General features: G+C 41.4%; 1 protein-coding gene across 1 annotated transcript in view; it reads right to left on the bottom strand.

The window, feature by feature from the left end:
• Positions 1-21,638, bottom strand: part of ZDHHC1 (zDHHC palmitoyltransferase 1) — a 60,121-nt gene that overhangs the window by 19,166 nt on the left and 19,317 nt on the right. Inside the window, 4 exon segments of the mRNA XM_074284708.1 lie at positions 17,114-17,211; positions 18,169-18,327; positions 18,873-18,997; positions 21,252-21,353. Of these exon segments, the coding sequence (XP_074140809.1) occupies positions 17,114-17,211; positions 18,169-18,327; positions 18,873-18,997; positions 21,252-21,353 (484 nt within the window).

Genomic DNA, 21,638 nt, shown 5'->3' with positions numbered 1-21,638 from the left:
GGAGCTCAGGATACAGCTCACAGTTACCTATTCTGAAAATCTGAGCTTAACCATTTCTAAAAAAGATGGTCACTGTTTGAGGGAGGTGGTGATCAGAAGCAAAATACTGAGGATGAGGGAAGGGGGAAAGGAAAGAGAAAAGAAGGTCAGACATTCAATAATAAAGAAGCATTTGAAACATCTTTAGAAAGAAAACTAGAACTGAAGAGATGATTTACTTCTAGAATACCCCAAACAACAGATATGCAGAGCAAGTGAATAAATACAGTAGCTAAGGATATCAACAGTTACAGAGTAACATCAGAAGAGTAAGAGATTTCTTTCAAAATGTACATAAAGAAACAGGGAAGGCAGAAATTTGGTAGAGGTACAGTGAAGAGCCAGACAGAGGCCATTATGGACAGAACCTAGCAACCCTCTGCCTGTAGATGAATCAGGGTTTTCTGTGGTACCACATTACAACACAGGAGGACACATGAACCATGGGAGGGGACCAGGGAGATGGACAGGAAGGTGTGAGGGGCAGAAGTCAAATAAAGGGCTGTGAGAGGAAAGAAACTCTTGTGCTTTATGTGCAGAGGAGTGATTAAGGATGAAGGGGGAAGACCAAATAAGGGGGAAAGGAGGAGGCCTAGTATGGTTGGAGGAAGAGTTCCACTGATTAAGGAACCTAGGGCTAGAGAGAGACTGCCTAGAAGATAGCTGGGGACCTTATGCTAGGTATGACCTGGGAGATTTTATATTTGAAAATCTGCTCATCTTACATGGGGATGGGGTGAGTTGGAACCCTTGGAGTCAAGTGTCACCTCAGAGAGTTGGATAATAGGGATGCAGGAAAATTTTGAAGCAAATGTGGGGAAAAAAAGGTAAATGAGGAGGATGCAGGATCAGCATAGGGCTGCCTAATCAAAGACATGATGGAGAAAAGGTCCTGCCACGGGGCATCTGCAATAGCTGGCACTATTCTGGGAGTGAGACACATGGAAAAGGCGAATCAATGGGGCAAACTCTACAGGACAATGGCAGAAACCATCTAGAGGGAAGATCCTCAACTGGATACCTTGGAAGCTTTGAATGCGTGAGGAATACAGAAAAAAGATACAGATAATTACAGGGGTCATGAATCAGAGAATGAGGGAATGAGAAAGAAAGAATGGATAATGAAAAGAGAAATCTTTTTTGGAAGAGAGGACAAAAAGTGAAACTTAAAATACTAATAAACAGGACGATCTAAATAAAGGGGAGGAAAGGAAGGAAGAATATACTTGACAGAGGAAGAAGAAAAGAATTATATAACCAGATAAAAGCAAGAGAGAAAAAAGAACTAATAATAAGCAAAATCCCAAAGGTAAAAAAAATAAGAAGAAAAAGAAAGAATCAGGGGTGAGGGGAACAGAAGCACCTTAAAAATATTAAAATAACTAAAGGAATATAGTACTGTATTTACAGGAGAAGAAATCATAACTTGAAAAAACAGTATTAAAGATAGATGGAGAATATAGAAACCAAACTCTCATAACTTTAAATATGAATGCATTAAACAATCAAAAAAAGTTAGGCAAAGCCAAGGTGGTATTATAAAGGCAGGAACTTGCCCAACCTCTCCCTCAAAAAGCTCTAAATCCTTTAAATAATGACTCTAACCAATCAAAAAAGGTGACAGTCTGGATAAGAAAACAAAACTCTATAATCTATTGCTTACAAGAAACCCATTTCAAAACAAAAGGCATACACAAAATAAAACTGAGGAGATATAAAAAAAATTTACTATGCATCAAATAAATCCAAGAAAAGCAGAAGTCATGACAAAGCAAAAAAAAAAAAAAATTCAAAAAATATAAAGCAACAAACAAGGAAACTATATTACGTTAAAAGCAAGCACAGACACCAATATCAGTAATAAATTTATATACTCCAAATGCATTAAGCATCCAAATTCATAAATAAAACATTATCTGAGCAACAAAGCATAAATAATAGTGATGAGAGATTTCAAATTCTCCCTCTCAGTTTTGGATATGTAACAGAAAGACAAACAAAAAGGAAAGTATGGAATTTAAAAAATGTTTTTGAAGAATCTGAAATTAATTGACTTACAGCATCTTCTAAATGGGGCAGCAAAATAATATACATATTTCTAAGCATCACATGGAATTTTTACAAAAACAGACCATGTGCTAGGGCACAAAGATATTGTAAATAAATGTAAAACAGAAGAAATAGTTCATATATCCTTTATAGACATGATTCAATAAAAATAATTGATTTAAGGAACTAAATAAAAGATCCAGACCCAAGTAAAAACTTAATGAAATCCTATATAATGAATAGGTTAAAGAACAAATAAGAGAAATCATTAATAATTGTATTTTTAAAAAAGATAATGATGAAAGTAAATATCAAAATTTTGGGGATGTAGCTCAGGAGAAAATCATATTTTTTTCAAACAAATATTAACAAAATAGAAGATCATCTGGCAAGATAAGTTATCAGACACTGTGAGATCCCTTCTCAAACTAAACTGCCAAGCATTCAAATTCCATCGCAGAGAGTGCAACTCCGTTGGAGTGGCCACATTGTTTGAATGCCAAACTTGCCAAAAAGAATATTTTATTGAGATCTCATACATGGGGCAAGTGCTCACATGGGGTTCAGAAAATGCTATACAAGCTCGCTCTCAAAGTCTTAAGAACTTTGGAACTAATTGCACTACATAGGAGACACCGGCACAGAATTGCTCACCATGACATGCCTTCATCCGAGAAGGTGCTGTGCTCTATGAGCAAAGCAGAATTGAAGTAGTTCAAAAGAAACATGAAATGTACAAAGTTATAGAGAATCCATCCCAAATATTCACGTGGACTATTTGTGCCCGATCTGTAGTATAGTATTTGGAGCTCATATTGGTCTGATTAGCTATAGTTGGGCACGCCATAACTTGACTCTAGAGTAGTAATGTCATATTGTTCCTCTTCCAAAACAAAGGACTGACCAACCAAACGACAACCAACAAAATAGGAAGAGAAGATTAATGAATTGAATGTTTATTTTTAAAAATTAGAAAGCCAACAAACCTAAAAAAATCACAAAAAAAGAAATGTCAAAAATTAGAAAGGAAATATATAAATTGAAAACAGAAAACCCCATAGAAATAATAAAATTATAAGCTGATGCTCTGAAAAGATTAATAAAATGGATAAATTTTAGCTAACCTGATTAAAAATAAGAGTAGAAAATCAAATCAATAAATTAGTAAACAAACTAGGCAAAAATCACAGCAAAACCAAAAGAAATAAAAATAATTAGAAACTATGTGTAGTTATATGCTATCAAAACTGAGAACACAAAAGAAATAGAGGAATACCTTCAAAAACATAAAATAATCAACTATCAAAAGGGTAGATAGAGATCTTAAATAACCCAATCTCAGCAAAAGAAATAGATCCAGCTGTAAAAGAACTACCACAGAGGGGGAAAAAAAGTAAGCAAACTTCTGGACCTGAAAAATTTGCAGGAGAATTCTATCATATTTTTAAAAAGTAGTAGCCATACTTCTCAAATTATTGCCAAAAAGTAAGAAAGGATTCCTTTATGAGACAAATACAATCCTAATACATAAAATAGGAAAAGATAAAATGCAGAAAGAAAACTTTAGGCCAGTATTATTAATGATCATTGACTCCAAAATTTTAAATAAAATCCTATCAGACAACAGAGATTTATATAAGAAATCATTCATTATGATCAAATAGGATTTGTATGAGGAATGCAATGCCCAACCTTAGGACAACAACAATCAATATAATTAATCAAATTAAAAACTGAAATATCCCAAACTACTTGATTATCCCAAGATGCAGAAAAAGCCTTTGAAAAAACACAACTTTATGTTAAAAGCCCTACAAAGCACAGAGAGGCCTTTTTAAAAATATCATAAAAAGCATCTATCTACAAATCACTACTGATCAAAGAAATGCAAATTAAGACAACTCTGAGATACCACTACACGCCTGTCAGATTGGCAAAGATGACAGGAACAAATAATGATGAATGTTGGAGGGGATGTGGGGAAACTGGGACACTGATACATTGTTGGTGGAGTTGTGAAAGAATCCAGCCATTCTGGAGAGCAATTTGGAACTATGCCCGAAAAGTTATCAAACTGTGCATACCCTTTGACCCAGCATTGCTGTTGTTGGGCTTATATCCCAAAGAAATACTAAAGAGCGGAAAGGGACCTGTATGTGCCAAAATGTTTGTGGCAGCTCTTTTTGTAGTAGCTAGAAACTGGAAGATGAATGGATGTCCATCAATTGGAGAATGGTTGGGTAAATTATGGTATATGAAGGTTATGGAATATTATTGCTCTGTAAGAAATGACCAGCAGGAGGAATACAGAGAGGCTTGGAGAGACTTACATCAACTGATGCTGAGTGAAATGAACAGAACCAGAAGATCACTGTACACTTCAATGTTGTATGAAGATGTATTCTGATGGAAGTGGAAATCTTCCAACATAAAGAAGATCCAACTCACTTCCAGTTGATCAATGATGGACAGAAATAACTACACCCAGAGAAGGAACACTGGGAAGGGAATGTAAATTGTTAGCACTACTGTCTGTCTACCCAGGTTACTTATACCTTCGGAATCTAATACTTTATGTGCAACAAGAAAATGATATTTACACACATATATTGTATCTAGGTTATATTGTAACATATGTAAAATGTACGGGATTGCCTGTCATCGGGGAGAGGGGGGGATAATTTGGAAAAATGAATACAAGGGATAATATTATAAAAAAATTACTCATGCATATATACTGTGGAAAAAAATTCTAAATTAAAAAAGCATCTATCTAAAAGCAAAAGCAAGCATTACATGCAATGGGAACACACTAGAACCCTTTCCAATGAATCTGAGAGTAAAGCAAAGAGGCCCACTTTCCCCACTATTATTTGATATAGTTCTGAAAATGCCAACAACAACAAAACAAGATAAAGAAATTAATGGAATAAAGCCAGATAAAGAGGAAATAAAATTATCACTGTTTGTTAAGGTTTTGCTTAGAAAATCCAGATTCAGTAATGATACTTGAGACATTAGCTGCAGCTAATCTGCAGATTACAAAATAAATTCTTAAAAATCATTATCATTTCTATACAATAACAAAACAATAAAAACATAATATAAAGGGAAATATCATTCCAAATAATTACAAAATGCATAAAAAAGCTGAGACTTACCAAGCATACAAAGCTTTGTATAGATTCAATAACAAAAAGCTCCTTAAAAAAAGACTTTCAGAGATTCAATTACAAAGTGTTCCTTGGAGAAATAAGGAACAATATAAATAACCAGTGCTCATGGCTATCCCATGAGAATATAACAAAAATGACAAAATTACCTAAATTAATTTATACTTTTAATGTTAAGCCAATCAAGTTAGCAAGGGGATACTTTATAGAATTTGATAATAAAATTAATTTGGAAAACAAAAGATCTAGAACATCAAGGAAAATGATGACGTAAGGACCAAGGGTGAATAGCACTTCCAGATCCCAAACTACATTATAAAGCAGCAGTCATCAAAAACATCTGGCACTAGTAAAAAAGAAAAAAAATAGAAATAGATTAAAGAAATAGATTACATAAAGGAGATTCAGAAACAATAGAATTCAATAATTCAGCATTCAATAAGGTGAAAAACATAAAATTACCTAGGACAAAACTCTTTGCTGGGAAAATTGGAAAACAGGCTGGCAAAAATTAGGCTCAGACCAATACCTCACACCACATTTCATAATACAATCTCAATGTGTACACACAACTTAAATGTGAAATATATACCATAAAAAAAGTTAGAGGAGAAATACATGACATAGCTCTCATAGCTATGAGCTGGAAATGTATTCTTAACCAGAGGTAATTACCAAACATAAAATGATAATTTTGAACAATAACACATCCTAAAATCAAATATATAAAAATCAAGCAGGACTTAAATAAAGAAATTTGAGAGGACACCCCCAGCTAGCCTTTAATGGAAGTAAAAAGTCCACAGACAATATATACAAATTGCACATGTTTCTGAATTTTTTCAATATAGCAACCAGTTGTGTTGGTTTTTTTTCCTTCTTTACAAAATATGTCATATGGGATAGCTCTCTATGAAGATCAGGGAGAGAGATACTTGAAATAACTATAGTGATATAATAAGAAACAAAGTATCAATTTAAAATTTATTTTAAAAAATGCAAACTCCTTGAGGGCAGAGATTGTATTGATGTCTCATATTTCTATCTCCAATGGTTGGCCCACAGTAAGTGCCTGATAAATGGTTTTTCATTCATTCATTTCTTCATTCATTCGTTCACATGAAATCTACTCATCAAGGTCCTTTATCATCCTGGGGCCCTTGGCAATCTCCAGCTTATTAATGTCTTTAAGCTGTGATGGCCAGAATTGAACACCAGAGCCTAAACAAGGGCAAAGCATAGTAGAGGGAACCATCAATTTCTGATTCCAAGATAGCTAGAGCACCTGGCTTGGGAGTAAAGAAGATCTGAATTCAAATCCTGCCATCTAACTTGTTGTGTGACTCTGGGCAAGTCAACTCAACCCTTGTTTGCCTCAATTTCCTCATCTGTAAATAGGGGATCATAACAACACAGACCTTGAACACATTTCATCTCCCATCTCTATGCTGTCTCTCACACTTGGAATGACTTACTCCCTCAATTTTGCCTCTTAAATTTCCCTGGCTTCCTTCAAGACTCAGTTCAAATCCCATCTGCTACAGGAGGCCTTCCTTTGAAATGTGGTTTTATGCATTTAGAAATCTTATTAAATCAAAAAAGGAGTTCAGAGGCTTCACCACATTATCAGCAGATCCATGATGCAAAAAAACCCCAAAACTATAAAATCACCTATTCTGAATGTATCTTCTATGTGTCTGTTATTTACATGTTGTCTCCCCAATCAAAATTTAAGTGTCTTGAGGACAAGAGCTATTACTGCCTTTCTTTGCACCCCTAGTGTTATTAGTCAGATAAGACTTAATAAAGGTTTACTTGTGCCTAAAGAGCTATAACACTGAGCATACTCTTTTGTAATGTTCTTCTTTAAAATATAATATTCTCTGGGAGCAGGTTTCTTGGGGGGCTTCTGGAGGCAGCCTTCATTTCAGTTCAGTTTCAAAAATCACTCCAAATGCAGCCAGGAGCTAAAAGTTCAAATCCTTTATTTTCTCCTTCAAAGTCTTGAATCTTTTCCTGGAGTCCAGTTAAGTTTTCCTAGAGACCTATCTCTTTCCTTGGTTCCAAGAACTCTTGCTACTAGTCTTCTGTCTCTTCCAGCTTTAGCCTCTAGGTCCCTCTGAATCTCCAGGCAGCACAAAGGTGGAAGTTGGAATGAATCTGACTTCGCCTCCGAGAGAGTGGGCTTGTGGGCTTCTGTGTCTGGCCCTGAGAGCTTCTTGCTTATAGTTCTGCCCGATTTGTGAATCTCCTTGACTGAATCCTGGGTCTGAATCTCTCGAAGTGCATCCTGGTTGAGGCCCCTAGCTTATATATGCTCTCTTAAAGGTGTGAACTCTAATAAGTACTAAGTACATAATCATTGTCCCTATCAATTCCAGTGACTTAGCACCTTGTTTCAAGTTCTGGCCCATAACACTCTTTGACTTATCAATATCACAACTAGGTCTGTAAGATTTTTTTTAAAGGAAATTTGTATATGTACAAAAATATTCATAACAGCTCTCCTTATAGTGGCAAAGAATTGGAATTTAAGGGGATGCCCATCAATTGGGAAATGGATGAGCAAGCTGTAGTATGTGATTGGGATGGATTATAACTATATGAAATGATAAGAAGGATGATTTCAGAAAAACCTGAAAAGACTTACAATAATGCAAAGTAAAATGAGCAGAACTAAAAGAATATTGTAAACGGAAACACCAATATTTTAAGGAGGGTCAACTGTTAAAGACTTTACTATTCTGAGCAATACAATGATCCCACATCATTCCAAATGAAAAATTACAATCCATCTTTATAAAATATGCTATCCATCTTTAGAGAGAGAGAACGAGGTCTGAATGTAAAGCATACCATCTTGTACTTCATTTTTTTGTGGGGGTTTTTTTTTGATCTGTGTTTTCTTTCACAACATGATTAATTAGAAATATGTTTTGCAAGACTGCATATCTATATCTATATCTATATCAAATTGCTTATAGTCAGAGAGAAAAGAGAATTTGGAACTCAAATTTAAAAAAAAAGAATATAAAAATTATTTTTCATGTAATTGGGAAAAACTATAAAAGTTTACTGCTTGTCTGCCTTCAAAGAATTATTCAGAGGATCAAAGGAGATAATGTGTCCAAAGCACTATGAATATCTTGAAGTGTCATATAATTGTCAACTCTTGTCATTACTGTATTATCCTGGAAACTGGGTCTATCTCAGTCTAGCCTAAGCTCCCTTTTTGGTATGCTGGTGGTCACTACTAACCCCAGATCTTCAAGACAGAATATCCCCAAAGTCTTAGCACTGGTTTAAGCCTCTGGGGACATCCTCACTCACTAGCTGAATGACAAACACCTCTCCAGTTGTTGTTGCCTTGCAGTCAGGTCTGACTCGTCATGACTCCACGGGGATTTTCTTGACAAAGATATTGGTTTGCCACTTGCTTCTCCAGCTCATTTTACAGAGGAGCAAAGTGAGACAAGAGGGTGAAGTGCCTTGTCCAGGGGCACATACTAGGAAGCATCCGAGGGTAGATCTAGACTCCAAGCCTAGCACTCTGGGCCCTTGGCACTTTAGCTTTCTCCCTTCACTCTACAGGGCCTATTTTACAATAAAATCCTGGAGCACCTGAAGAGGATTCCAGTTTCACTTGGGCAGAGGGAGCAGTTGCTGAGGAAAGCCCGAGCTCTGGAGTGCAGCCCTCACCAAACTTCTCAGACCATGAAGGGCCCAGGCTGGCCTGTCCCGCAGTGATCCCGGCCTGGCTCTGTAACCATGCTGAGGGCAAGCCCAGACAATCCTGCAGCCAGGCACACCCTGCCCTTAGAAATGTCACACTTGAGAGGATCCGGCTCAGCCCATTCAAGTTTAGACAAGGAAAAGGATAAGATGGCAGCCTGGGACAAGTCCCAGCAGCAGGGCTGGTCACCATTTACTGTCCCCACACTAGAGAAGGAAGGGGCCCTGTATGCACAGGATCTAGCAGCAGAAACCCAGGGGCAGCCTCGTGGGAGCTCCTCTGGGAGAGGGGGAGAAAGGTGCCTCTCCAGGAAGACCCCAAGACAGCAGGAAGAATGATCCTGACCTCTGCTCCTCAACCATGCCTCTGACACAAATCTCCTTCGGATCCTAGATAAAACAGTAGGGGAAAGAAGAAACTCTTTCACACCATCAGGAGGGGGTCCCTTTAGATTCTTATTTCACGGGAAAGCTGAGTGGACTCTTCCTTGGTCCCAAAGGTCTATTCTTCCCAACTGTATGGTCCAGAATAAGCTGGTCCAATCCCATTACTTTTCCTCCAGTGCAATCCTTCATCACTTCTCCATTGGATTTTCAGGGCTAATTGATTTCCCTACCTCTAGTCTAGTTCTGTTGAATCCCTGCACATCCTACTGGCACACATTCTTAAAAATCCTTTTCAACATATCACTCCCACAGGAAAATGAAATGTGTTGGCTCCCCAATGTCTGCAGGACAAAGTTCCACTTTCTCAAAGCCCTCCATGTTCTTATGGCCCCAGCAACCCAAATCCTATTCACTATTCCTGCCCTGCTTCTAAATAGTCTCTTTATGATGGTCTGAATGGTCTTCTACTTTCCCACTCCCACATTTTTGTCCTTCTTCTCCCTGATCCTGAAATGCCCTACTCTTTTCTAACCATGGAAATTCTTGTCACTTTTTCAGTTGAAGATCATACAGGAAAAAACCCTGGCCCCCCTCAGCCTATAATGATGTCTTCCTCCTTTAGTCTCTTATGCCACTAATTATCAATCATTCTCACTTGGCCTTGTCTTGTTAAATAGTGATCTGTACATATGTGTTAAGTTGTCTCTTCAACCAGTTTGCAAATCCCTTAAAAGCTTTAAATTTCCCAAAGGTCTAGCACATAATTGATGATCAAGATGTTTTTGCTCCTTGAGAAAGTGGGTGATAGTGAAATAGCAATGATGTTGAGTCAGGAGACTTGGGGTCAAATCTAAGTTCTAACACCATTATGAGATCAATGATAAGGGTTGAGCATATTTCCTCAATGGCCACTTTTCAATTTAATCCATAAAGTCATCTATAATTCTGAAGCAGAACAGACTAAGAAAGCAGGACAGGAAAGTCTTTATGTTGGATTTGCATCTGAATGTGGTGAGAGGAAGCTGATATGCAGGGCTGGACCAGCTCTCCATAAGGTTGGTTTAATAATCACAGTAGAAACATGAAAATAGGAAGACTTAGCTTACATAAAAGCACTAGTTTCAGGGTTTTTTTAAATCATGAGCTAACCTATCCCTTTAGGGAGGAGCATAAGGAGACTGGAGTTCTAACACAAAAGCAGAAGAGGAAAGGGGAGTATTCCTGGGGCATAGAAGTGGCCAGCCATTGAACACACTCTCACTTATGCTAGGGTATTTAGAGGAGCCACACAGCAAGATCAGACCTTGGATCAGATTGGCCCATACATCCTATGAGAATGTGACAAGAGTAAGGGGCAAGAGGGAAGCAAGTTGAGGCTGGGGATCTTCTGCCAAAGCCTGATGTCCTTGTGTCTATTGTGGTGAATGGAAGCATCCACAGAAAGAATGACTGTGGGCTCTGGGTCATAGAGATGACTTTATTTTTGCCTTTTACTCCCCAGAAACCTAGCACTTGGTAAACAATATCAGTTGAAGCATGTACTCGCCTAGCTTCACAGCTTGTATTGTTTCAGAAGATGCACAAGTTCATGACTACTAGAGGACAGGAGGCGATAAAGCTTCGTTTCAGAGGTACTTTAGATCTGCTTATCTGAATTATAGGAACCAAAGCTACTTCTCAGAGAAGGGTCAGACATCAGGAATGGGACAGCCAAACTCTTCCCTACCTCAGAGGCTGATCAATAAGACTGTATTTGAGACCAATGACTCCAAAAAAGATTTGTCTGTGTGTGTGTGTGTGTGTGTGTGTGTGTGTGTGTGTGTGTGTGTTAAGCATGATAGGTTTGGGGAAATTCCAACCACAGAGAGCTAGAGGGTAGACTAACTCACATTAAGGGATGCTGCCTGTCCTAAGACCAAATGCAGAAGTGACACCAGTGGATGCACGTCAGCAGAGTATTTTTGAAGGGGGGTTTTCTCCCAGCGTGGGAGGTGGATGCACTTCTGAGGACAATCAAGCTCTCTGGGAAACCTACTTCCCATACTCTCTTCTAAACTGTCCCTATCTTATGTAGCACATGTGCTTCAAAATCTGCTTTATCACTTGTCCAAAGGCCTACCTACACAAACTCTGCTGGCAGCAAAAGACTTCCTGATTTGAAGATACAATACCCTCCCTTTCCCAGCTTTTTTAGTGGGGCTAGAAAGGTTCAATTCACCAGAAATCCTTCTAGTTTCTGTCTTTGGTGGCAAAGAATCATGGAATATTGGAATCCTGGAAAGGACCACGGAATGTGAAGGTTTCAGAACAGAATACTGAAATTTAGAATATGGACTGTTAAGAATTGAGAAGGGCTTTAGGACATAAGAGTGCTAGAACTGCGAGGAGCCTCCGGGTGTACAGAGCTAGAACTGAGGGAGCTTAGGAGATGGAATTGGGGAACTATCAGAAAGAATCCTCAGAGCTAAAAGAAACCTGAGAGCTCACCTAGTGCTTTAAAGCCCCTTCAAATACATGGAAGCTGCGGGGGGGGGGGGGAGGGGAAGAGAGGGGAGGAACGCTCAAGATAGAAAGAGGACATGGATAGTGAATGGTAGGCCTAGAATTGTGATTCCAGCCTAGAGTTCTCCACTACACTATCGTGAAGAAAAAGAGAATACCAGAACAAACTTTGGCAGAGAGCTCTAAAGTCCCCAGTGGGATAGATGCCCTGATCTCTATTTGCAGGCAGGCAGTCACTTCCAAGAGCCAACATCTGGGAGCGAGCCCACCCCTACCTAAGGCTGCTTGTGTCTCCCCATTTAAACAACAGAATCACTGATTTAGGGCTAGAGAGACTTAGGGACTATGGCTTCTGCCCAATATAGGCTGCAGGATGCCTTTTCTTCATGGCAGGGGAGAAGTCTTGTTCCTTCCTCCCTGAGAACAGAAGACCTGTTGTAAGTTAGGGGTGGGGAAGCTGGGAAGACAAGGGCAAGTTAACAGTATTCTTTAGTGGTGGGTCAACTTCAGCTCCTATGCAGAGGGAGGGAGGCTACAGAGGCTGCTCTGAGACCAGGGCCTCCTAGCCTGTTTGTGTTTGTATCTGGTTGCTATGAGGGGGAGCTTGAAGAATCTGGTGGGTTAGTGTTTCTCATGACAACTTAACTGGGCATCTTCTCAGCTTTATTACTCCCTGAGGGGATCCACAAAATACAGGCATTCAGGACTCCCCCACCCCACACTCCCCTAGATTCTGGCCCCAAATGTGCTCTGATTTCCAGAAAGCACCCAGACATGGGAATGGGAACAAGGCTGGCCTACTACACCCTATACACATTTCTATCGGGCTAGGCTGGGGATGGGGGTGGCCAGAGGGAGGAGAGAAGGGAGCAGGGAACAGCTGTGTGTGGATTCTCCAGCTGGAAACTCCACCTCCAGCTCCAGAAAAGACTCGCAGGCTCCCAGGGGACTATTCCTTGTTCATTTCCATGCTTTAACTCTTCCTGTCCCAGCTGGCTGGTCTGGAGAAAAGGTAAATGACGCTGAGGAAATTTAGCCAGAGACCAACTATAGGCAGGCAGAACTACCCCTTTAAATCCCCACAACCTTTGGTTACCTTTCCAGAGACTCAGTGCTCCCACTGTGAGAAATCAGAAGACAGAAATTATATGCTAAAAAACTGGGGACATCACTGGAATAAGAATCAAAAGATTATGGCTTCAAAACATGGCTACTGCTGGTTACCTGGATGACCCTGGTTGAATCATTGATGGTTTTCAGTTTCCTCATTCATAAAAAAGAGGATTGGACTCGATGACTTATTAGGTTGTTTCCAGCTTTAATATTCCATGAATGTATAAAACCATCCAGCTACAGAATGTCAGAACTAATCAGGGACTGTAGAGACCATGGAGTTCAAATATCCCATTTTACAGAGGAAGAAACTGAGACCAAGCAGGGTAACCAAGCCTCCCATCAGCCAAATCCAGTGATTCTGTTGGCTTTGGAGCAAACATCCCAGTGGATTCTGTATAAGTCATCACCAATGACGCAAGCAAGGGGCAGTATGATGTAATGGAAAGACCCTTAGATCTGGAACTCCTCTGTAAAGTGGAGAGGATCCTACTCAGGATGTAACTTCCCAGGGCTGTTGCAAGGAAGTAATTTGGTAAAACTGGAGGCACTATAGAATTATAATCATCATGCATACCTACCTTGAACTCCCTCCCACTTTCTCTAATTTCAGATCATTTCTTACACTTCTACTGTCAGTAGAAATGGAATGGCTATTAAAGACCCCAAACTCCAAACTCTAGAGACCCCATGTCTCTGCATTCTCAGATGCCCTCTTGGATTTTTCCTAAACTTTGAGAGTTCCCTCCAGGTTGTGGCAGTCTTTAGAAATGAGCCCTGAAAAGCTGGAGCAGGGGGTTCAGGGTATTCAGGCCCTTGGGCATGAATCATCTGATGCTCCTGTGCTCTCTTGGATTTCCCCATGCTTTTCACATAGCTCTGGTCTGCCCTGCTTCCTACTTCCTACACTTCATACCTTCTTGGCATTATGCTGAAAGCCCCAACTGTCTTCAGTCCAGGGCAAATCCCAACAAGATTCCAAGATTACAGAATCATGGAATCTCCAAGCTAGAAAGACCTCAGGTCACCTGCAGGAATCTTCCCTATAATATTAACAAGGTGGTTTCCCAACCTCTGCTTGAACAAATATATCTAGTGACAATGAAGTCATTATTTCCTGTGTAAAACAATGCAATTATTTAACAGCTCTAATTGTTAAGAAGTCCCTATCTCTCCTGAGCTTTCATTCACTGGTCTTAGTTTTTTTCTGAAGTCCAGCAGAACACATTTAATTCTCTTCCACACAATGATCCCCAACAGCTAACTTCAAGTCATCTCATCATCCTGGATGCCTTTTTCTGGATGCATTCTATCCTATTGATACCCTCTTACAATGAGATGCCTAGAAATCACAAAGTGTTTCAGGTGTGGCCTGATCAGCACAAAGTTATAGGGCTATGAAACTTTAGCCTGGACACAAGATTTTTATTATTAAATCATCATAAGACATCTGAGCTTTATTGGCTGCCATTTCTCTCTGCTGACTAACATTGAGCTTTTAGTTAATTCACACATTCTAGTCTTCTTCATTCCCCAGAGATACTTGCTTGGCCATCTCTTCCTCATCTTTAGTTAGCATAGTTGTGGTTTTTTTTAACCTAAGATTAGAACTCTACACTTATCCCTATTACATTTAATTTTGTTAAATTCAATTGCCAGTCACCAAGTCCATTCTCTAAGCAGCAAAACACTTTTAAGAGTTCATAGGATCAAACCACCAAAGAGATACTTTATAGGGCTACACTAACTAATAACAAAATTCACTTGGAGGAATAAGAGATTGTAAGAATGAAAGAGGAATAGTATTTCTAGACTTACATCTATTACAAAGAAACAATTCTCAAAACTTTGTCTAAAAAGGAAAAAAGATCAAAAGAACAGACTATACAAGGATGAATCTGATATAATAATTCAGTAACAGTATTTGATAAACATAAAAATGTAAATTATCTAGAAAAGAATACTTTGAAAAGAATTGCTAGGAAAACTGTAAAGTAATGTGATCAATTAGGTTTATACCAATAATCTCACTGTAAAACAAATTCAAAATAAACGTGTAGTCTGAATATTATACTATATAACATCACACCATAAAAAATTGGAAGAGAAACTGCTCATATACAGTACCTTTCATAGGTTTGGCTAGAAGATGTCTTGTATGACAGAGGTGATTAAAAATATTAAATAGGAAATTTTTCTTATATGAAATCAAAAAGCTTTTGCATGAAAAAAATTTATGCAAATACTGCACTTAGCAGGTAAGTACTTGACAATAAAAACATCCAAGTATCAAGTATTTCTGACAAGAGTCTAACATTCAAGATAATTTTTTTTGTTTAAATTGTGTCTAACTTTATGTGATCCCATTTAGGGGATTTTTAAAATAGAGATACTAAAGTAGTTTGACATTTCCTTCTTGGATCATTTTACAGATGACTAAATGAGGCAAAAAAGATAAAGTGACTTGCATGACTAGTGTCTGAAGCTAGCTTCAATAATGAAGCTTGATTTGAACTTAGGAAGATCAGTCTTTCTGACTCTAAGCCAAGCATGCTATCCACCGAGTCACCTACACCAAGATACATAGATAAGTAACAGAATATAAACCAAAGACAAACTATTAAAAGAAAAGCACAAACAGTCCTCAAGAGAACTACAAAGTATTAATAAGCATGTAAAAGAATGCTCCAAATCACCAATAGTAAGAGGAATGCAAATATAAAAGAACTCTGAAGTTTCGCTTTAAACCCAAAATGGCAAAAGTAACAAGAGGTGGGAATTGTAAATTTTGGAGGGGTTGGAAAAAGCCAAGATCACTAATACACTGCTGAACAAAACTGTGAACTGGTTCAACCAGTCTAGAAAGAAATTCAAAGAGAATGAGTAAAAGATCTACACCTTTTGACCTTGAGATCCTGCTATTAAAGATATACCCATTGGCCAAAAGAAAGACCCAATATGCAACAAAATGGCACTTTTTGGGGCAACAGAGAACTGGAAATAAAGTAGATGCCCATTGAGAATGGGAAGCGGCTAAATAGAGATCCATGAATGTTCAAACTATCATTGTATTGTAAGAAGTGTTGACTGTGATGATGACAGACATAGGAAGACATGAATCAACGCAAAAATGAAATTAGGCAGATTTCTGAAAACAAAATACCCAATGACTACAACAATATAAATGGAAAAAACAACAACAAATTCAAAACTGAAGGCTGGAAAAACTTACATGAACTGATGCACAGGGAAATAAACAGAACCAGGAGAAAGTTGTACAGCACTACTTAATGAAAAACTGTGAATGACTTGGCTATTCTTAGCAATACAATGATCCAAGACAATCTCAAAGGCCTCATGATAAAAAAAAATGCTACCCACCTCAACAGAAATATCTAATATTGACTGAATACAAACTGACTCATGCTATTTTTTACTTTTTTTTTCTTTTGAGTCTTCTTCTACAAAATGACTAATGTTTCACATGACTGTACATGTATAATCTATATCTGAATATGTACCATCTCAGAGAAGGAGAGAATTTGGAATTCAAAATTTTAGATTAAAAATTTTTTAAAAAGAAATGCTATGAAATCATAATGACCAAGCTTAGTCAGTCCCAGAGAAGAAACAGAAGGCCCTTCTTTCTAAATTTTGTTTTACAAAAGTGAGAGACTATGGATATGAAACACTGCAATTATGAGTCTTTTCTGACATGTGGGCTAATATTACTGAATCTTTTCCTCCCTTTTTATTTCTTATTATAAGGGACGATTCTCAGGGATGGGTACAGGGAAGGGATACATTAGAAAATGTAGATGATATAAAACCAAAAGATATAAGTAAAAGGTATTTTTAAATTCTGAGTTTGTAGGACCATAAATCTTGAACAAGAAAGAACTGCCAAGGCCAGGAAGTCCAAAAACATGCAGTCCAACCCCTTTCTTTTATAAATAAGGAACCTGAGGCTTATGGTGAGTAAATCAAGGGGCATCACAGACAGAGTCTGTCCCTCTGCCTTTGAACTGACCCACAGAAGTGGGGAGGAGAGCTTCTTCTTGACCTGCTCCCTACCCCACAACCCCCCAGGCCTGACTTCCTCCCTGAGCAATGGGTACCTGCATGGGCCGCATCTTCGGCTCCTTTTGGGTCTCTTTCACCTCCTTTGGGGGTCGCTGCTGCACGATGTACTCATAGGTGGTTAGTTTGTGCCATACTGGAGAAGTGAAGAGAGGACACAGGACAAGCTTGGTGGCTCCCTCCCAACTGCAGAGGCAAGGACTGCCCACTGGGCTACAGAATGTCTCGGGGAAGGAAAAGTAAGGCAGTGCGCCCTGCACTTAAGAGTACCCCCAGTGGAATGAAGGAGGCCCAGAAGTTCAGGAGGAACCTTAGAGCCACATCTGGTGTTACTGACCCCGGAAAGCCTTAGTTTCTCCTTCGGTTCAGAGTGAAGATATGTAGAAAGGGCGAGATCTACTCTGGAACAGGGGGCAGGAGGGGGATGGTGGCCTGTGTCCATGGAAGCCCATTCCTGGGCCTTTCTTTTTTTTTAACCCCCCTCCAACACTGCTCAGTATCCAAGAAAATGGGTGCCTGTTAGCCACCCCCTGCTCTGCACCTTGGAGATGGCTTTGCCCATGAGAAACAGGCCCAAGCAATGGTCCCTGGTGGGCAGAGAGGAGAAGCCCTGGCTGTGGCACAGTCCAAGGCCCTTGCAGACCTCTAGCCCCAGGAACCCTGTGGGGGCTCCTGATGGATGGCAGGCTGCTGGGAGGCTCACACTCTGCATCCTGCAGAGGGGGGTGCCACCGTGTGGGGAGCAGTGTAACTGCAGCAGAGACACAGCTTGGGAAGCAGATGGGGAGGATGTGGGACTCCAAGGGGAAAGGGCCTTGGGACACAGAAAGACATGGCAGAGCAACTCTCAGAGTCAGAGGGCAGCTCTCAGCCTCTCGTTTTACGAATGAGGATCTAAGGCTGGGGCAGGGGGTGGGGAGGGGGAGAAATCTGCCAGCTGAGTTCTGGGGGCTGGGGAGCAACAGCACTGGGGCCACCTATAGAGTGCTGTGGGGAGGATGGGAACCTCTTCTGTTCCCCCCACCCAAGGCAGGCCAGTTGGGTGAGTGGGGTGGGTGGGGGCAGGGGCTCAGGGAGATGCCAGGTTACGTACTGAGATAGATGTGGAAGCAGAGAAGATGTCCCAGCAACACCACAGAGAGCAGGCCCAGCAGGATGAGCAGGGCAGCCAAGGCGAGGATGGCAGGGGCCTGGGTCTCCACGGGGGCCGCGGGGAGAAACACGAACCAAACGTCAGTGTGATTCTTCAGGACTAAAAGATTAACAGGGCACGCTGCAGTCTTGGCTCCTGAGCTGGCTCAGGGAACAGAGGGGAGGGAGGGCAGCCTGCAGCCAGAGCGTCCCCACCAGCGGCTCCCAGGAGTCAGCCCACTCCCTGCCAAAGATCCCTGAGGACAGAGCAGGGAGGGGTCTGGAGGACTGCCCTTGTCCAACAGGCTCCCTGTCCAGACCTCAGGGTCATCCATGGCCTCTGTTTCCAGCCCACTATCCTATTTCCCTCTCACACATTGCCCACTCCTCTGGCTGGCCCACTGTCCCTCCTCTGAACATGGCCTACTCCTTCTTTACTCAGTGCCCTTGCTTGCATTGTTGCCATAACAGCAGAGCACTTTGCCATGCCTCTGAGACCCCTGGGCCCCTCTGGGCATCCCGGGCCTTCTGTGCTTGTTTGCTTGGCCTCCTGGGCTATCCCTGAGGACAGGGAACCTGCCTTAACCTGTGCTTGACACACAGTATATCTACACTTTGGCAGGAGGAGAGGGAAGGGAGGCCAGCCGACCAGGAAGAGAATCTCACCTTCAAAGTGTTTGTTGGTCCGAAGCCGCATGGGGTTGATAAAGAACTCCACAAAGATGTAGAAGGCGATGAGAACCACCAGCAGGACCCCCAGCAGGGCTGACACCACACTGTTCAGGAAGAGCCTGAGGGAAACACAAGCCAAGTTTGCCCTGGCCTGGACCAGGATGACCCATTCCGGAGTCAGGGAGTCCCCCTCAGGAACGGAGGGTCTGGGCCCTCTCTTCCCAGCACCAGTCAGCAACCTGGGTCACAGGGGAAGGAGCTGAGGATACTAAGACTACCTAAGGGAGCACTGAGCCTGGAGGCAGCCTGGCCCGAGATGTGGCCTCAGACACTTGGGAAAGCCACTTCACCACTGCCTGCCTCAGTTTCCTCAACTGTACAATGGGGGCAATACTAGCTCCCAGGGTGGACATGGTGCTGTGAAGCTCTTAGTGCAGTGCCCGATACCAGCAGTGTTGTGCTGGGGAGGAGGAAGAGGAGGGTGGTCACAGGATCTCAGAGCCAAGAAGCCAGAAGGAACCTCAGAAATCTAATCCGATCCCCTCCTCTTGCAGATGAGCCAACTGAGGCTCTGACACGTTATGACTTCCCTGCAATTCCAGGGTGACAAGCGAGAGGCTGATCACAAAGTGGGCTGAGGGCAGCGTGCTGCTTCAGACTCACGGCCATCTTCACGGAAGCCCTTTGGCGCAGAGCAAAGAAAGCAGAAGTGACGCAATGGTGGGGACAGGCCACGGCCACCAACCAAGCCCCCAGGCAGAAAAGGTCAGCACAAGTCACGGGATAAGTGAGATATTTGTGCAGTTAAATGTTAAAACTCAGAGTGCAGCCTCCTAAGTAAATAGGGGTTTGGGTCTCTTAGGGAGGAGAGAGAAAATATAGGGGGAGAAGCCTGGTGACTCTTACTGAGGAGTAGAAAACCATGTTAGAAGCTCCCTCATCCAAGCCTTACCTGTAGGAGAAAGAACACTCTTCAACAGGGCCAATGAGCAGCCATTCTACCTTTGCTGGAAGAGCTCAGGGCTCAGAGCCATGAAGATCCTGTCTAACACATTTGCTGTGTAGTCCTGGACAAGTCACTTAACTTGCCTCCCCTGGGCTTGGCCTTCTAAGATCCCTTCTGACCCCAAAACTAGGACTCTATGAGTTGGAGTCTCCCTTAAGTCATCTGTGAAGGCTTGAGCTACTGTCAAGGATAAACTGTATCTCTGGAATAATTTGTTATTGTTGTTCAGTTGTTTTTCAGTTGTGTCCCACTCTCCATGATCCCATTTGGGGTTGTTTTGACAAAGATATTGGAACTCTCTGGCTCATTTGACAGATGAGGAAACTGAGGCAAATAGGATTAAGTGACTTGTCTAGGATCACATAGCTAGTCAGTGGCTGAGCCCAGATTTGAACTCATGAAGATGAGTCTTCCTGATTCCAGTTCCCTATCCACTGTGCCACCTGCAGACTACTACTAGTCTAGCAAACCTGTTCAAGAACCCTTTGTTGCCTGGAACACCTCTTTATCTGGAATAATTTTCATTCTTCTCTAAGTGGGAAAGAAAAGGGGTGAGACCTAAAGATTGAGGACACCAGAATAATCAAGTAGGATTCTGTGCCACTTCAATGACAGTATCTCTTTCTTTCCTTTGCCTTGTTCCATGCAGAACATAAAATCAAGTCCTTCAGCCAAACAGAAGTGTCTGGGATATCCATGCTGTTATCACGCTTCCTGCCCCCCACCACTTCCAGCTGGCCCAAAGAGAAGGGCTGATTCTCAAGTAACAGAATTTATGCTAAAATGAACTCAAAAGTTCATCTAGGAGCCAAATATGGGTCACTTTTTTCAAGATAGACTTCAAGGGAAGCAGTGAGGTAGAGTGGGAAGAGCAATGCCTTCAAGGAAAGGGACCTTTGTTCAAAATCACCCGGCATTTCCTTCCTTGAAGGGAAAATCTGTACAATGATGGGGCTGGACCAGTGACCTCTGATGCTTCTTTCAGCCCTAATTCTAACCCATGGTCTCAAAAAAATTGTTCCAACCATGGCTAGATTTCAGAATCTGCAATGTATCCTTTTTAAGTCTTTACCCCGGGGCCAGAAGAGTGGAAGGTCCAGGAAGGGGCAGAGGGCAAGGAGTCTTATCAGGAAGGGCTTGCCCCAAAGGACAAGGATCCTGTGTCTTACAGACCGTCATGACCCTCTTCTGCACCGCCTCCAACCCTGACTCTGGGGGTTTTAAGTACCTTCTGGACAGGCTTCTTTATGCCCTCTTTCCTAAGACCAGGTGGGAGGGAAGGCCACTTCCCCCAGCTCTTGGAGTGGAAAGGCAACTCAGGGATGCCTCTGAGGGGCTAGAAGGGCTCCTCTAGGCCCCCCTCTTACCAGTAATTTCTCTCTCCCACGCAGTTGTTGAGCCATTTGCAGTGATGGTCAAAACCACAGACACATTTGTTGCAGGCGCTACAGTGCTTCGATCGGGAGCTCCTGCCAACAAAAGCTCCAGGTTAGTCTGAGGAGCATTTGCCCAGCTCCCAACCTTGTCTCAGTCCAGAAGGAAACCCAGGGAAAAGTGCATCTGGGGGGAGGGGTTGAGGAAGTATACTGGATAAAGCAAAGGGCTTGAAGTCAGGAAAACCTGAACTCCAATCCTGCCTTGGACACCTGCAAGGGCACAAATCCTTTCACCTCTCTGTGCCTCAGTTTCCTCATCTACAAAATGGGGATAATAATAGCAACTACCTCCGGGCGTTGTTATGAGCAGCAAAAGAG

Source organism: Sminthopsis crassicaudata, chromosome 2, assembly GCF_048593235.1.
Source record: "Sminthopsis crassicaudata isolate SCR6 chromosome 2, ASM4859323v1, whole genome shotgun sequence".
In the NCBI taxonomy this organism is placed as follows: Eukaryota; Metazoa; Chordata; class Mammalia; order Dasyuromorphia; family Dasyuridae; genus Sminthopsis; species Sminthopsis crassicaudata.
Note: the sequence above shows the minus strand (reverse complement) of the source record. Positions and strands in the feature narration are given on the sequence as shown.